Source organism: Malaclemys terrapin, chromosome 1 (assembly GCF_027887155.1).
Source record: "Malaclemys terrapin pileata isolate rMalTer1 chromosome 1, rMalTer1.hap1, whole genome shotgun sequence".
Classification (NCBI taxonomy): Eukaryota; Metazoa; Chordata; order Testudines; family Emydidae; genus Malaclemys; species Malaclemys terrapin.
Window position 1 is genome coordinate 106,497,665 of NC_071505.1, and position 15,911 is coordinate 106,513,575.

The window sequence follows — 15,911 nt, forward strand, 5'->3', positions numbered from 1 at the left end:
GCCGGCAGCTCAGCCCGGGGTGGGTTGGGGATCTGGCTGGGGCGGGTAGTCCAGGGCTCCACTGGTCTGGGGGGGAGGGTGCCCCCTCAGGGCTTTTCCTTTTAGGGGGGATTTGGGCCTCCGGTGCACAGGGGGGTGGGGCTAGCAGGCTAGCCTCCCCAAAGTGGAGGTTCACCTGGCGCCCATGGGTTGGGTTATGTCAGTGGCCAGCAGCTGCTGCTCCTGGAGGTCTTAGCTGCATTTCCACACTATGCAGGCAGGAAGGAACAAGCTGCTTCCAGCCACAGGGCAGCGAGTGGTGGTGGTGGGAGAGAAGAGATGAGCTCTGCAAAGACAGGGGCCAGGCCATCCCTTCTCTCCCTCCCCCCCAAAGCAGTTCCTGTCCCTTACCTCCCACACAGTGCTGAAAGGCTGCTGGCAACGTTCTTGTGTGAACCCTGGCAGAAATCTGGGGAGGGGGGGCATGTGACCCTCTGTGCCTGCCCCCAGTGTATTGGAAGACACAGTACCAGGAGAGCTGGGTCCATCCTGGGGGCCCAGCCAGGCATGGAGGGTAGAGAGTACTGGGCAGGGAGGGTCGGGTTGGTCAGCCACTCTCCCTGTGTGAGAGAAGTGTATAGGGTGCATGTCACCTCTCCCTGTGGGTGGGTGGGGTAAGGGTACATGTGTCACCCCTCCCTGTGTGAACCCTACAGCCATAAAGATAAGGTAAATAAAAAGAATCCAACTACACAATTTCTTTTTAACAGGGGCTCAGTCAACGTGTTAATTTGAATGTACTGCATAGTTCTGATTGCCATTGAACTCAAATACAAGTAATTTTACCAGGTGTCCTGTATTCACCATAAAGAAATATAGTCACCCTAGTTATAGCTTTAACACTACTTTTAGTGTAGTACATATTGTTAATATTTATAATTTATCATTTTAAGTACCCAGACCCTAATGAGAGAACTAAAAACAATAAATACCTCCTAACATAGTAGGAAAACCACCACCGGCACACAGGGCCATGATGCTGCCAGCACTTAGGCTAGTGCTGAACTTTACTACCCTGTATGCCTAAGAGTTGGCAGGCTCAGGGCCACAGTTAACAAGGGAGAAAAGATGTACAAGTCCTGTATGTATGTGTGGACATATCTAGATGTGCTTTGGACTGTGCCCCTTATCCCTTTGGATTATACATTCTTTCCTGTTTGGAAAGTGCCCAGCACATTGTCCCAGCTGCTGATCATAAGTAATAATTTGTGTGCGTGTGTGGTTGGGATAGGGGCTGTCTATGTAAATGTGTGATTGTGTACCTATCTTTTATGTCCCTTTATGGCTGGTTGCTTGGGTGTATTTGAGTGGGCATGGGTGCGCCTAGAAGTGTCTGCATTTGTATGTGTGTGCACGCCTTTATGGCTGGTGGTTTGAATGTGTGAGCGAGCATAGAAATGTAGGGCTAGAAGGGATCTCCAGAGGTCATCAAGTCCAGCCCTCTGCACTAAGGCATCTGACGGTGTAGGTGTGTATTACTAGATGTGGTTTTGTTGAAATCAAACTAACACTTTTATTCTAAAATATGTGCCCATGCGCTATACTGGCACAAGGACTTTTTTGCTGGTACAAGGTGTGTCTACACCGGACCTTTTGCTAGCATAGCTATGTCGAGTGGGAGTATGGGTTTCCCCCCACCACATTTCTAACAGACACAACTATGCTGGCATAGCTTTTTAAAATGGAGATTAGGCCCCAGACTTTTACCAAAGTAACAACAGGTACGGGTTAAAACTAGATTAGTTAAATTGCTGCAGCCCAGCCCCATGGGTGGCTGTGTATGACAAAACTTCTACATCTGTTATTCAATAGGCCTTGTTCTAGGCCCTGTCTACACTACAAACTTTGATGGAAGCCCGTTATTGGGTATAATTAGTGTACTGCTCATGCAGGGGCACACTTGGTGCTATGGTGCCAGAAGAGCTAGCCTGTTGCCTATAGGGTTGCCAGGCATCTGGTTTTTGACTGGAACACCTGGTCGAAATGGGCTCCACGCGGGTCCCAGAAGTGGCCGGCATGTCTGTGTCCCCTAGGCGTAGGAGCAGCCACTGGAGCGCCACGTGCTCCCCTGCCCCGAGTGCTGGTTTCACAGCTTTCAGGGGCCAGGAACTGTGGCCAACTGGAGCTGCAGGGGCAGCGCCTGCGGACAGAGGCAGTGCACAGAGCCATTTGGCCCTGCCTCTGCCTAGCAGTCAAAGGGAAATGCCGTCCGCTTCCAGGAGTCGCCTGAGTGCCACCCAGAGCCTGCACCCCAAACGACCTCCCGCAACTCAACCTCCTGCCCCAGCCCTGAGCCCCCTCCTACACAGAAACTACCTCCTAGAGCCTGAACCCCCTCCTGCATCCCAACCCCCACAACCCCCCACTCATACCCTGAACCCCTCATTTCTGGCCCCAGCCCAGAGCCTGCACCTCCACCCCAGACTCTGAACCCCTTCCTGCACATCAACCCCCTTTCCCAGCCCTGCACCAGAACCTGCACCCACAGTTGGAGCCCTCGCCTGCCCTGCAGCCCAACCCCCTGCCCCAGCCCAGAGACAGGGCCGGCTTTAGATCAATTCAACCAATTCCCTTGAATCGGGCCCCGCACCCAAGCCCCAGTATGGCGTACCAGCAACCACCGGTGTGCCATTCCGGGTGGCCCGGCTTCCCCAGGGGGCAATTTAAAGGGCCCAGGCCCTTTAAATTGCCACCAGCGCCCCACTGCTGGAGCCCGGGGTAGGGCTGTGGAGCTCTGGGGGCTATTTAAAAATAGCTTCCCCAGGGCTCCTGTGGCTATTTAAAGGGCTGGGGCGGTAGAAGCAGGGGAGCCCCGGGTCCTTTAAATAGCCCCCAGAGCCCTGGGATAGCAGGAGGTTCGGGGGCTATTTAAAGGGCTGGGGTTCCAGCTGCCTCTGCTGCACTCCCTGCCCTGCCCGCAGCCAGCCCCTGCTGCACCCCCTCTCTATCTCCAGCCCTGCACCCCCTGCCCGCACTAGCCCTGCACCCCCTGTCCTGCCCGCACCAGCCCTGTACCCTCTGTCCTGCCCGCACCACCCCCGCCCTGCCTGCAGCCAACCCCGCACCCCTGCCCTGTCTCCAGCCAACCCCTGCCTGAAGCTAGCCAGTCCTGCACTCTTCTGTCTCCAGCCCTGCCAACCCCTGCCGCACCCCCCTGCAGCCCTGCCTGAAGCCAGCCAGCCCACCCCACACACCCCATCTCCAGCCAGCCCCGCACCCCTTGCCCTCCCTGCAGCCAGACCCTACCTTCAGCCAGCCCCTGCCCTGCCTCCTGCCAGCCCCATGTCCACTGGTGCCCTGCAGTTCCCAGGGCAGTAACCCTGCACACCTGCTTCAATGAGGGGGGCAGGGAGCAGCTGGGACCCACACATGTGCACACACACCCCCAGGGAGTGGCGGGGATCAGCACATGTGAAACAGAGCTCATTAATAACCAATCAACAGCATATATGACACAATGTACATAATATATAATTGTATTATTTATATAGTTATGGAAAGTAAATAATACATGGAAGAAATGAAAGGGCTTTTTTCACAGGGCTTTTTTTTTTTTTTTTTTGTTAGTCATCCCTGCCCGGGCCCTGCCAAAAACGTTCGAATTGGGCCCCGCACTTCCTAAAGCCAGCCCTGCCCAAAGACCCCCTGAACCCCTCATTTCTGGCCCCACCTCAGAGCCTGTACCCTCTCCCAAACCCCTGTATCAGACCCGAGCCCCCTCCCACACTCCATGCCCCCTAGCCCACACCGCCAGCTGGAGCCCTCACTCACCCCTGCACCCAACTTCCTGCCCCAGCCCAGAGCCCCACCCTGAACCCCTCATTTCTGGCCTCACCCCCTCCCCAACCCCAACCCCCTGCCCAGCCAGGACAAATGAGCGAGGGTGGAGGAGAGCGATGGAGCGGGGCGGGGCAGGGGTGTTGGGTGTTTTTTCCGCAGTAGGAAAGTTGATCACCCTAGTTTACCTACACGCTTTGTTTGGGGGAGTCTCCTTTCGGCCCTGACCAAAGCTCATGGCAAAGTTGCTCTGTCCCCACCCCTGCTATAAAGCGCTGCCTGAGCCCTGCCCAGCCGGATCCTTGTGCCCACGGACTCCCTCCTTCGCCAGAGGCACAGCCCGCCCCGCCTGGCGCCCTTTCCCCGCGGGTGCTGCAGCAAAAGGGTAACTGATCCGCCCCGCCCCCTTCTTGCCACGCCGAGTTGCCAGTGAGCCAACGCAGGGCGAGGCCGGCTGGGCGTGTGGGCTCGGAGGGGGCCGCGCCCACGCCGCGGAAGTCCAGGAGCCCTGCCCCCGGAGCGGGGGGGAGGGAAGGTGCGCGCCTCCCTGCTCCCATCGCCAGGCTGGGGGCGGGGCAGGGGGCGCGGCTCCCTCCTGCCCCTGGGGCGGCAGGATCCTGGCAGCCAGCTGCTACCTGCGCTGCGGGGAGGGCGTGGCAGAGCCACGGGCTGCCCAGCCCCGTCCCTCCTGCACTGGGCGCTGGAGCTGGGCGGCGGCGGCTGCTCAGCCAGGGACCGTAGGGAGCAGACTCCACCGCAGCCTCCGCTGGAGCTTCTTCCCCCAGCTGGACCATGGGCACCCCGGACTCCTCTGCCGCCGACCGCAGCTACATCCGTACCGTCCTGAGCCACCAGACCCTGCAGGAGCTGGACAGTTCCACCCTGGCTTTGCCCTCCGAGGCCAGGCTGAAGCTCTTGGGCAACCGCAATGGGACGGAGAAAAGTCTCCGCATCCAGCAGCAGGTCAAGCAAACGCTGTCCAGGAAAAGTAAAGGCTCCTTGTCAAATGGTGAGTGCCCCAAGCAGGGCCCGATCACGTCCCGTCCCCCCCCGTGACTCCCCCTTTTGCTTTCCTCACCCCCCTCCCTTCTTTTCTTCCTCATTCTCCTTGTTCTTTTGATTCTTCCTCCCTCCCCCTTACCAAGATTAATACCAATAGTCTCTGGTACATTTTGCTTTCTTCTTTGCAGTTCTCTCACAAGGCAGCCTTATCCTGTAGGAAGGCTCCTGCCGAAGGTGACTCTGATATTCCATGACTCTCTGTATTTCCATCTTGCCCACATAAAAGTTTCAATCACTCGCCTCCAAGAGTCAAATGTTTCCCTTACAACCTCTTCCCACCCCCCCCCCCGCCCCCCTTCAAACCATTCTGCCTGTCTTCCCCCTTATGGACTGTTATGCTAAGACCAGCTGTGAGGTTCTCCATTTTTCTGGCTTCTTTCAATTGTGTGTCAGGTCTCCAGTTGAAATTGTTGCTATACAAATGTAACCAGGAGTGCCTAAACAATTTAGGAGTGCAATCTTGATTTAAGCAACAGAGGGTCCTGTGGCACCTTTAAGACTAACAGAAGTATTGGGAGCATAAGCTTTCGTGGGTAAGAAGAAGAATCTTGCATCTAAAGAAGTGAGGTTCTTACCCACGAAAGCTTATGCTCCCAATACTTCTGTTAGTCTTAAAGGTGCCACAGGACCCTCTGTTGCTTTTTACAGATTCAGACTAACACGGCTACCCCTCTGATACTTGACAATCTTGATTTGAAAGTCAGGGGGATTTATGCTCTATCAGTGCTTTTGAAGATTGTGGGCATTTTGATTAAGCTCAGTATCGGTTATGTTCTTTATCTTAGTGTTTGTAAACTGCAGTGGCCCTCCGGGAAATCAAGTATCAGGGGGTAGTCGTGTTTCTGTGGTGTGGTGTGTAGTTGCTGGTGAGTATTTGCTTCAGATTGGGGGGTTGTCTGTAAGCGAGGACTGGCCTGCACACCACACCACAGAAACACCAACCTAGGAACCAAACCCTGTAGCAAACCTAGTTGCCTACTCTGTCCCCATATCTACTCTGGCGACACCATCAGAGGACCCAACCACATCAGCCACACCATCAAGTGCTCATTCACCTGCACATCTACTAATGTTATATATGCCATTATGTGCCAGCAATGCCCCTCTGCCATGTACATTGGCCAAACCGGACAGTCCCTCCGCAAAAGAATAAATGGACACAAATCGGACATCAGGAATGGTAACATACAAAAGCCAGTAAGTGAACACTTCAATCTCCCTGGTCATTCTATTACAGATTTAAAAGTCACTACCATTGAACAAAAAAACTTCAGAAACAGACTTCAAAGAGAAGCAGCAGAACTAAAATTCATTTGCAAATTTAACACCATTAATCTGCGCTTGAATAGGGACTGGGAGTGGCTGGCTCATTACAGAAGCAGCTTTTCCTCTCCTGGAATTGACACCTCCTCATCTATTATTGGGAGTGGACGACATCCACCCTGATTGAATTGGCCCTGTCAACACTGGTTCTCCACTTGCAAAGTAACTCCCTGCTCTCCATGTGTCAGTACATAATGCCTGCATCTGTAACTTTCACTCTGTGCATCTGAAGAAGTGAGGTTTTTACCCATGAAAGCTTATGCCAAAATAAATCTGTTAGTCTTTAAGGTGCCACCGGACTCCTTGTTGTCTTCCTCAGGGAAATGGCCTTGAGATGATCTAATGGGACTTTCCTGCCTCCTACAGTATTTACCATAAGATCATAGCTGTCACTGTGTCTCTTCTTTTTTCTTTAATGCTCTCTCTCTTTCCTTTCTGATTAAATAAATTAGCCCTGATTTTCCTCTCTTGCTACAGTATTTTCACAGTAGTATACCTCCATTGACTTCAGCTGAGTTACTCCTGGCTTACCACAGGGTGGAAGAAGAATCATGTCTCTTCCTCCTCCACCCTGTAACCATTTCAGTGTGTGTATGTTAATCCTCTTTTAATTATTTTTTCTAACTGTCCCTATTTGTTAAAGAAAATGGAAAGAAATAAAGAAAATAATGTCTTGCCTGCCTTCAGGCTACAAACATAAAATAAACAAAGGAGAGGCATAATAAAATATTCATGGGAAAGGAGTTATTAGGAGACATGGAAACAATAATACCATAGAACAGGGATCAGCAACCTTTGGCACGCAGCCCGAGGGAAATCCACTGGTGGGCTGGGATGGTTTGTTACCTGCAGCGTCCCCAGGTTTGACCAATCGGAGCTCCCACGGGCCGCGGTTTGCCATTCCCAGGCCAATGGGGGCTGCGGGAAGTGGTGGCCAGCACATCCCTCGGCCCACGCGGCTTCCTGCAGCCCCCATTGGCCTGAAATGGCGAACCATGGCCAGTGGGAGCTGCAATCGGCCAAACCTGCGGACACTGCAGGTAAACAACCCCAGCCTGCCAGTGGATTTCCCTGATGGACCGCGTGCCAAAGGTCGCTGATCCCTGATATAGGCATTGTTGTGCATAGTGCTTTATAATTAAATAAAAGGGTATCAATCCCTGCCTTTAGGAGTCTCTGACCTGTGGGTTGGATTCATGCAGCCACACTCTTTGCACACCACATGGCCTAAAGCACTGAGAGATGGGTGCCTTCAGCTCTTCTTATAATATGCCTCTATATTAGTATTAATTGGTGTTGGAAATATGTTTTTATTTTAAAACAGAGGCATCCAAAAAGCTGAGGATATAAGGATCAATCATGAAAGCTTTAATCCTGTTTTTTTTTAAGTAAAAAGATGAGAAATATTGACTCACTCTTTATTATAGTCTGCTCCATTTATGTGAAGAGTCTTAAGCTGATTTTTAAGTATGGAAGCTATCATCTTTTTGTTCTCATAAAAATATGAGATAAAGTACCTCTTATGGATAAATATAATTCATCTAGCTGTCTTGTCCCCAGCAAAAAAATAATAATAATAATTCTGATCTAGTGCGATTGGTGGCTTCCAGCTTAAAAAAATTCACTAAAAATGAATGGGATGCAGTCACAACTGTACCTTTGTTAAAAAAGTTTGCAAGACATCCATCAAAATTACGTACCCTTGGTTTCACAATCAAGTGCTCAGTAGCTCTAGACAGAATACAGTTTATATGTAAATTCTCAGCTTGTGAGCTTGAATATAAAAGAAGCTTCCAAAGATTTTAACAATTGCCATTTGTTCTGTTGAAATGCATTTTTATTTTACTTTATTTTATGGCTAACAGTAGAGTTGAGACTTTGAAAAATGCTTCTTTAAACAGAAGCTGACAAATGAGGATGGGTTAGGACAATGCAAATACCCAATTTGGATGGGTTAGGACAATGTCAACACACCCAAAAAACTCTGAAAGAGAGCTCCAGACCTACTACTTTCTCTAATTCCTCTGCAGGGTGTTTGCAATTCTGATGGATTTGGGATATTTGGGTTTTTTTATTTATTTATTTACTTTGTTTATTTGAAATTCAAGCATTGCAGACATTTTGTATTTTTGAAATGCCAATATTTTTTTTTTAAATAGGCTTCAGAAACAAGAAGCCTATATATAAAATGCCTGTGATATGTGCACTAGTTATGGCACTAAGGACTTTAACAACAGTTCTTTTTCCTAATATGTACCTGTGCTCAATTTATCACACTTCTTTGGGTTATTTCCAACTCAAAACACAGAAAGACCCAAGAAAACTGGATTTGCTTCATATTAATGTTTATACTTAGGTAAGCCCCCTCCACAGAGATTTGCTACTATTTTAGATGAAAAAAATGTCCATCATCCTGAATTATAAAGCCTTTCAAACTTTGCTTTGACACCACTGGCTAAATATACACCAAGTGCCTAATCCTGCACCCCTTAAAGTCAATGGGAAAACTCTCATGCACTTCAAAAGGAGAATGCTCAATCCCCTCTGCTATAAATGCACCATTAGTAAGCATTTCAGACCCAGTTTAGCAAGCCATTTAAGCATACGCATAACTGGATTATTCACACACTTAAAGTTAGGCAAGCACATAAGCACTTCTTTCTGCATGTATAAAGAGGAATCAATGCTCTACAGCCAAAATGCTTCTGAAATAAATGTAGTCAAACTTTACTAATTCTGGATCACTGGGAACGAAAATGATGCTTAAAATTGTTGATTGGCTCTAGTTTTCAAGGTATGCTATTGGGTCAGTATATACGACCCGTGACTTGAGAATGGCGGAGGATAAGTGAGTTATAAAGGGAAGGGATCTCAATTTAAAACAGAAATGACTAAAATACATCTTTGACTGGATCTATGAATAAATCTATGACTGGGTTTGGACAGAACTTGCTTTTTAGGCAAAACAATGAATGATGCAATCTGAAGCTGGTATTGCATCATACATGATATGAATTGCATCATGTTATTCCTAGAAGTCATGGATGATGCAATCATAACAAAGCTTACATCACTCTGCTGAACAAATTGCCCTATATCAGCTCTAGAAATCATACAGTGTCGTGCTCTCTTATTTGTCAGTGTTTGATTTTGCAAAGGGACACATTTCTGTTTAGCCAAAATGAGCAGAGATGCCTCATACTTGTGTGAACAGTGCAGATAACTTCTGCTATGTTTGTGGTGAAGTGACTTTTGCATCACAAAAGCGCAGTATAACCACTATGGTTAAGAAAGCCTATCACCTTTATTTTGGCTGCAAAACTGGAGATCAGGACAAGAGGTGGGCCCCACACATATGCTGCAACAGTTATGCAACAAATCTTCACCAGTGGTTGAACAGGAAAAGGAAATCTCTGCCTTTTGCAGTGCCAATGATTTGGAGAGAGCCAACAGATCATACCAGCAATTGTTACTTCTGCATGGTGTCTCCAGTTGGGAAAGGTGTGTCAAAGAAGAAAAAGTGGACTGTGCATTATCCAAACATTCCATCAGCTATACGCCCAGTACCCCACGGAGAAGGACTGCCGGTTCCTGATGCACCAGAATCATTCTCACTTGAGTCAGATGAGGAAGAGGATGAAACTTCTGGTCCTGAACCATCAATGTCACAGGACCCACATTTTCTCCCATCCTCCTCCTCTGAACCACACCTCATAACACAAGGTGAACTGAATGACCTTGTCAGGGATTTGGAACTACCCAAGAGTAAGGCAGAGCTATTGGGCTCCAGACTACAGCAGTGGAATCTCCTGGCAGGTGATGTTAGGGTTTCCATGTTCCGTGACCATCAAAAGGATCTTGTCCCATTCTTCTTCGTGGAAGGTGATCTTGTAGCCTGCAACAACATCGATGGTGTGATGGCAGCCCTCAACATCGTTCACGATCCAGATGAGTGGAGACTGTTCATTGATTCATCGAAGATGAGTCTTAAAGCTGTTTTACTGCATAATGGCAATGTTTTGCCATCAATTCCAGTTGGTCATGCAGTCCATATGAAGGAAACCTTTGACAACATGAAACAACTTTTGAGGTGCATAAACTATGACCAACATCAGTGGCAGCTTTGTGGCGATTTGAAGGTTGTTGCTCTCTTGCTTGGTCTGCAGACTGGATACACAAAGTACTGCTGTTTTCTCTACGAATGGAATAGTCGTGCAAGAGATTCCCACTACATCAAGAAAGATTGGCCACTTCGACAATCATTGGAGCCTGGGAGGAAAAGTGTTCAGCATCCACCACTTGTTGAATCAAGGAAGATTTTGTTACCACCATTACACATCAAGCTGGGTCTGATGAAGAACTTTGTCAAGGCCATTGACAAAACACAAGCAGCTTTCAAGTACCTCTGTGGAAAATTTCCAAGTTTAAGTGAAGCTAAGATAAAGGAAGGTGTCTCTGTTGGTCCTCAGATTCGTGAACTTCTTCGAGATGATGCATTTGACCATGCACTGCGTGGTAAGGAAAAGACGGCATGGAAAGCCTTCCAGTTATTGGCAATAAATTTTCTCGGAAACAACAAGGCAGACAACTACAGGTTGTTGGTGGAAAACCTCCTCAAGGCATACAAAAGCCTTGGTTGCACCATGTCACTGAAGATACATTTTTTGCACTCTCATCTAGATTTTTTTCCACCGAACTGCGGAGCAGTGAGGGACGAGCACGGCGAGCGATTTCACCAGGACATTGCAACAATGGAGAAATGCTATCAGGGCAAATGGAGCCCATCAATGCTTGCAGACTATTGCTGGACAGTGACAAGAGATGCTCCATTTAATGAATACAAGAGACAAGCCAAGAAGCGCTGAGTAGACACTGAATAGGACTAAACTATGTACATAATAAAAACAACAAGGAGTCTGGTGGCACCTTAAAGACTAACAGATTTATTTGGGCATAAGCTTTCGTGAGTAAAAACCTCACTTCTTCGGATGCATAGAGTGAAAGTTACAGATGCAGGCATTATATACTGACACATGGAGAGCAGGGAGTTACTTCGCAAGTGGAGAACCAGTGTTGACAGGGCCAATTCAATCAGGGTGGATGTCATCCACTCCCAATAATAGATGAGGAGGTGTCAATTCCAGGAGAGGAAAAGCTGCTTCTGTAATGAGCCAGCCACTCCCAGTCCCTATTCAAGCCCAGATTAATGGTGTTGAATTTGCAAATGAATTTTAGTTCTGCTGTTTCTCTTTGAAGTCTGTTTCTGAAGTTTTTTTGTTCAATGATAGTGACTTTTAAATCTATAATAGAATGACCAGGGAGATTGAAGTGTTCACTTACTGGCTTATGTATGTTACCATTCCTGATGTCCGATTTGTGTCCATTTATTCCTTTGCGGAGGGACTGTCCGGGTTGGCCAATGTACATGGCAGAGGGGCATTGCTGGCACATGATGGCATATATGACATTAGTGGATGTGCAGGTGAATGAGCCCTTGATGGTGTGGCTGATGTGGTTGGGTCCTCTGATGCTGTCGCCAGAGTAGATATGGGGACAGAGTAGGCAACGAGGTTTGCTATAGGGATAGGTTCCTGGGTTGGTGTTTCTGTGGTGTGGTGTGTAGTTGCTGGTGAGTATTTGCTTCAGGTTGGGGGGGTTGTCTGTAAGCGAGGACTGGCCTGCCTCCCAAGGTCTGTGAGAGTGAGTGATCATTTTCCAGGATAGGTTGTAGATCGTGGATAATGCGCTGGAGAGGTTTTAGCTGGGGGCTGTATGTGATGGCCAGTGGTGTTCTGTTATTGTCCTTGTTGGGCCTGTCCTGTAGTAGGTGATTTCTGGGTACCTGTCTTGCTCTGTCAATCTGTTTCCTCACTTCCCCAGGTGGGTATTGTAGTTTTACGAATGCTTGATAAAGATCTTGTAGGTGTTTGTCTCTGTCTGAGGGGTTGGAGCAAATTCGGTTGTATCTTAGGGCTTGGCTGTAGACAATGGATCATGTGATGTGTCTTGGATGGAAGCTGGAGGCATGTAGGTACGTAGAGCGGTCAGTAGGTTTCCGGTATAGGGTGGTGTTTATGTGACCATCACTTATTTGTACTGTAGTGTCCAGGAAGTGGATCTCTTGTGTGGACTGGTCCAGGCTGAGGTTGATGGTGGGGTGGAAATTGTTGAAGTCCAGGTGTACATAATAGTTTTTTGCCTTTTGTTTCATCATAAATTTTATTTATATAACCCTTTTGCTGATTTTTAAAGTGTTACATAAACAGGACAGGTGAAATATCATGTAAAGCAACCATAAACACATGAAAAGACCTAGGTTTACAATTTATGATTAAAACTCTACTATCTACACAATATACATTGACATAAAATGTAAAAACGTAAATATCTTAGAAACAGTAGCCAATCAGTTTTAATTGTCATATTTGAATTCAGCACATCAAAATACATAATAAATAGCACATTTTATCTCTGAAGCAGACGACTTCTCAAAAATTGTTATAGGTACTGCAAAGGGCCTGATCCTATAGTCCCTGTGCCCTAATGATTTCCATTGACTGAACTGGAAGTTTTGGGTGTGCAAGGAGTATAGCATCAAACAGTATATTTTCTATAAAAGGCACCAGACTAATGGTTCCAGCTCAGCCTTAACAAAGAGAAACAGATTGGGTTTGTGCCCTTTTTTGCTGTTTCATAATGCATAAAGAAGTCTGAAAGTATTTTGTTGTTGTGGGTTTTAATTTAGTTTTTCTGCTTCTTTTTTCTTGTTAGAAGTTCAGATCCATCTTGAAATATGTGCCTTTTTATTTATTGAAAAAAATGATAGTCTTGAAATGAGAATTACTCCAGTTGCTATACGATTAAAATTAAGTGCTGTTTCAGTTCTATTTTAAAAGAAAAACACCTGGTCAGTGATCAATACCAATAAACAATCTCCGTTGTCAAATTATTATATTATTATTAAATATAGTAAGTGGCATTAGTTCCAGCTACTGTTGAACCAGTTGCTGTAGCTTTAAAAGTTTGGTCAGAAAGAAATAAAATTGAGCCCTAAAGCAGTCAAATGAAAATTGATTGTCTACATCAATAAATTCTCTGCCACTTGGTCTCACTGCAAAACAGAATCTGTTATCATCACAAAGAGAGATAGCAGTATCAAAATGTTATGCAATAATGGGTCTGGAATTCCTCCCTTCAGTTCACATGTGTAATTTAACAGTAGTGGCGATTTCATGTGCTCTTCACAAGATTAGAACCCATAATATTTCTATTTCTCCTTTTCACCAATCTGGATCTCATTGATGTCTTTACTGGCTACTTAATTCTGTTTCTGGCAATTCCATTCCTCTAGAATTGACCAAAGTCCACACCCTTTTACATCCTTAACTATTTTATTGATGGGTAGAAAAGCAGAATCTGGCACCATAGCTTATCAAAAAGGGCCTGACTATATAATTAATTCGACTGAAGGAGTCGCATTCAGTTTTATGAGGAATAGACCTATAAAGCTTCTGAGATTTTGGAGGACAGTTTTGGGTGTAGGCCAGTTATGGATTAGGTTCCCTTTTATGTCTCCCTTACGTTTCTTCATTTGTATAGGTCTTAATGGGATTTTTCTCCCTTGCTTTTAGCTGATTTTCTCTATTCAAGGTTGAGTAGATGTTTCAGTAGAAGTTGGATCATACCTCAATCTCACATTTTAAAATCAAAGAAAATCATTCCCTTTTAAAATCATTATAGAGAGAGGCGTTGGGTAGAAGGAATATTTGCTGAAGACTTCCATTCATATTTTTTCCTGTTACATTCCTTGCTACTTCTTCCTAAACAATAAAGGCTTTTTGTTTTTCTTAAACTATGAGAAATTGTGCAACTGTTCCAGCCTGGACAAATGTAAAGTATAAAACATTAGGAAATATACTGTAGGGATCACTCCTCCATTGGCAGGGAGATGGACTGAATGATCTGGATGACTCTTTATCTCAAGCATCTGTGATTCTGAGAGGGGCTGATACAATATGGTACAAATGTAAGTGCTTCCGCATTTCATGAATGTTTGAATATTAAATTAGATAAGAGAAGGAAGAAAGCAGGAACCCAGAACTCTGAAGGGTACCTGTAGGGGACACTTTCGCCCACTCGGGGCGGAGGGGGTGCAAACAGAGCTTCATGAGGTGAGGAAACCATATCAATATGAGAAGATCATGACCACTAATGGACTCTGACTACCTGGGGTGTGATTATATTGAGACCTGCTGGGTTTCTTGGCTCCACGAGGTTTTTGTGGTAGCTATCCAAATACAGGTACAGATGGTAAAGAACCTCATAATTGAGATGTGAGCACACACAGCGTTTGAGGCATTTGGTGCTCACTGGGTCTTTACAGACTGACTGTCCCATTCGTGTTTTGTGCTGTCTCAGTTACACCCAGATTTGTCCTATTGTCACTGTGACTTAGAGGTTGGGTAGTAGATAGGTGGACTTTGGCTGCAAGCTGCAGACAGGCTACCATCCATGACCCAGGATTATTGGGAGGAATTCAAAGCACTTGAAGCCTTTCTGGACACAGGAAAAACTCTGGTACAACGTCCAAGGGATCAACAAAGGCTGGAGGAGAAACACTTACAAGATGGGTGGGAACTTTTCCCAGAGTCCACTCAGACTCTTCAAGACTCCCTTTTCATTACAGAAGATGTGTTGCTAATTCTCGTGATTTTATCACAAGTCTAGTGGTGATTGGTGGCTTTTTTTAAAGCACCAGCTTCTGGAGTCCTGTGATTATGTAAGCCTTTTTGTTAAAATGAAAGCTGAGATTAAGCTTCTGGCACCCTAGTTGCAGAAAAAAGCCTTAAAATCTGATCCCTAAAGTCAGGAGTGTGCCCTGCTTGTCCGCCCTGAGACCCCCCTGGCCTAAAGGCTCAAAAACCAGAAGGCAAATATGGAACACCCGGACTTCATTTACGTTTTTTGTTAAATCTCATGGTTTTTTAAGCCAATCTTCCGATTTTGGGGGCCTAACTTGTGTTTTTTGAATATTTAGAGTTGGCAAAACTGCAAGTCTAAGGGCTTGTCTACACTTACAGTGCTATAGACCAGGGCTAAGAGTTGGAGACAAAAAACATATATATGTCCAGCACAGAACCTAGAGAAAGGAGTCAGTCTCCTTACTCCAGGGAATGCAAAGGCAAATCTGACTTAGAGCTCCTTCGCTGGGTCTAATAGCTAATGGAGAAATCCAGCATTAAGTAGCAACACTTCCTTTAGAAGCAGAATTTCACAAGAGCATTGAAGGTCAAACCAGTTGGCCAGTTAAAAATCTAAAATCCTTTGCTTAGTAAAAGATCTCTGAATGCTGCAACTTCTGATCAACAATATTTTGGCTTTGCAAAGAGAACAGCTATGCTTGGTATGAAGCTTAGGCTAATTTAGTTAATGGAGAGCAATGTAGTCATCGTATTATTGGTTGAGTGCAGACAGCGAGTTCAGAGCTGCACAAAATATGCAGGAGATAGGGGCCTTGATCACAGGAGCTTTATGTCTTAACTAAATAAATAATAGACAATATAGACTAGGGTTACCATATTTAAAAAATAAAAAAAGAGGACACTCCATGGAGCCCTGGCCCCGCCCCTTTCCCACCCCCAGCTCCACCCCTTCCCCGCCCCTTCCCCAAAGTCCCCACCCTAACTCTCCTGCCTCCTTCCCAGCCACGC

At 46.4% G+C, this 15,911-nt stretch overlaps 1 protein-coding gene across 1 annotated transcript in view; it reads left to right on the top strand.

The window, feature by feature from the left end:
- Positions 1 to 4,364: 4,364 nt before the first annotated feature.
- Positions 4,365 to 15,911, top strand: part of PKP2 (plakophilin 2) — a 76,690-nt gene continuing 65,143 nt past the window's right edge. Inside the window, exon 1 of the mRNA XM_054034281.1 lies at positions 4,365 to 4,825. Within this exon, the coding sequence (XP_053890256.1) occupies positions 4,609 to 4,825 (217 nt within the window). The 5' untranslated portion in view covers positions 4,365 to 4,608. The remainder of the gene's footprint in view (positions 4,826 to 15,911) is intronic.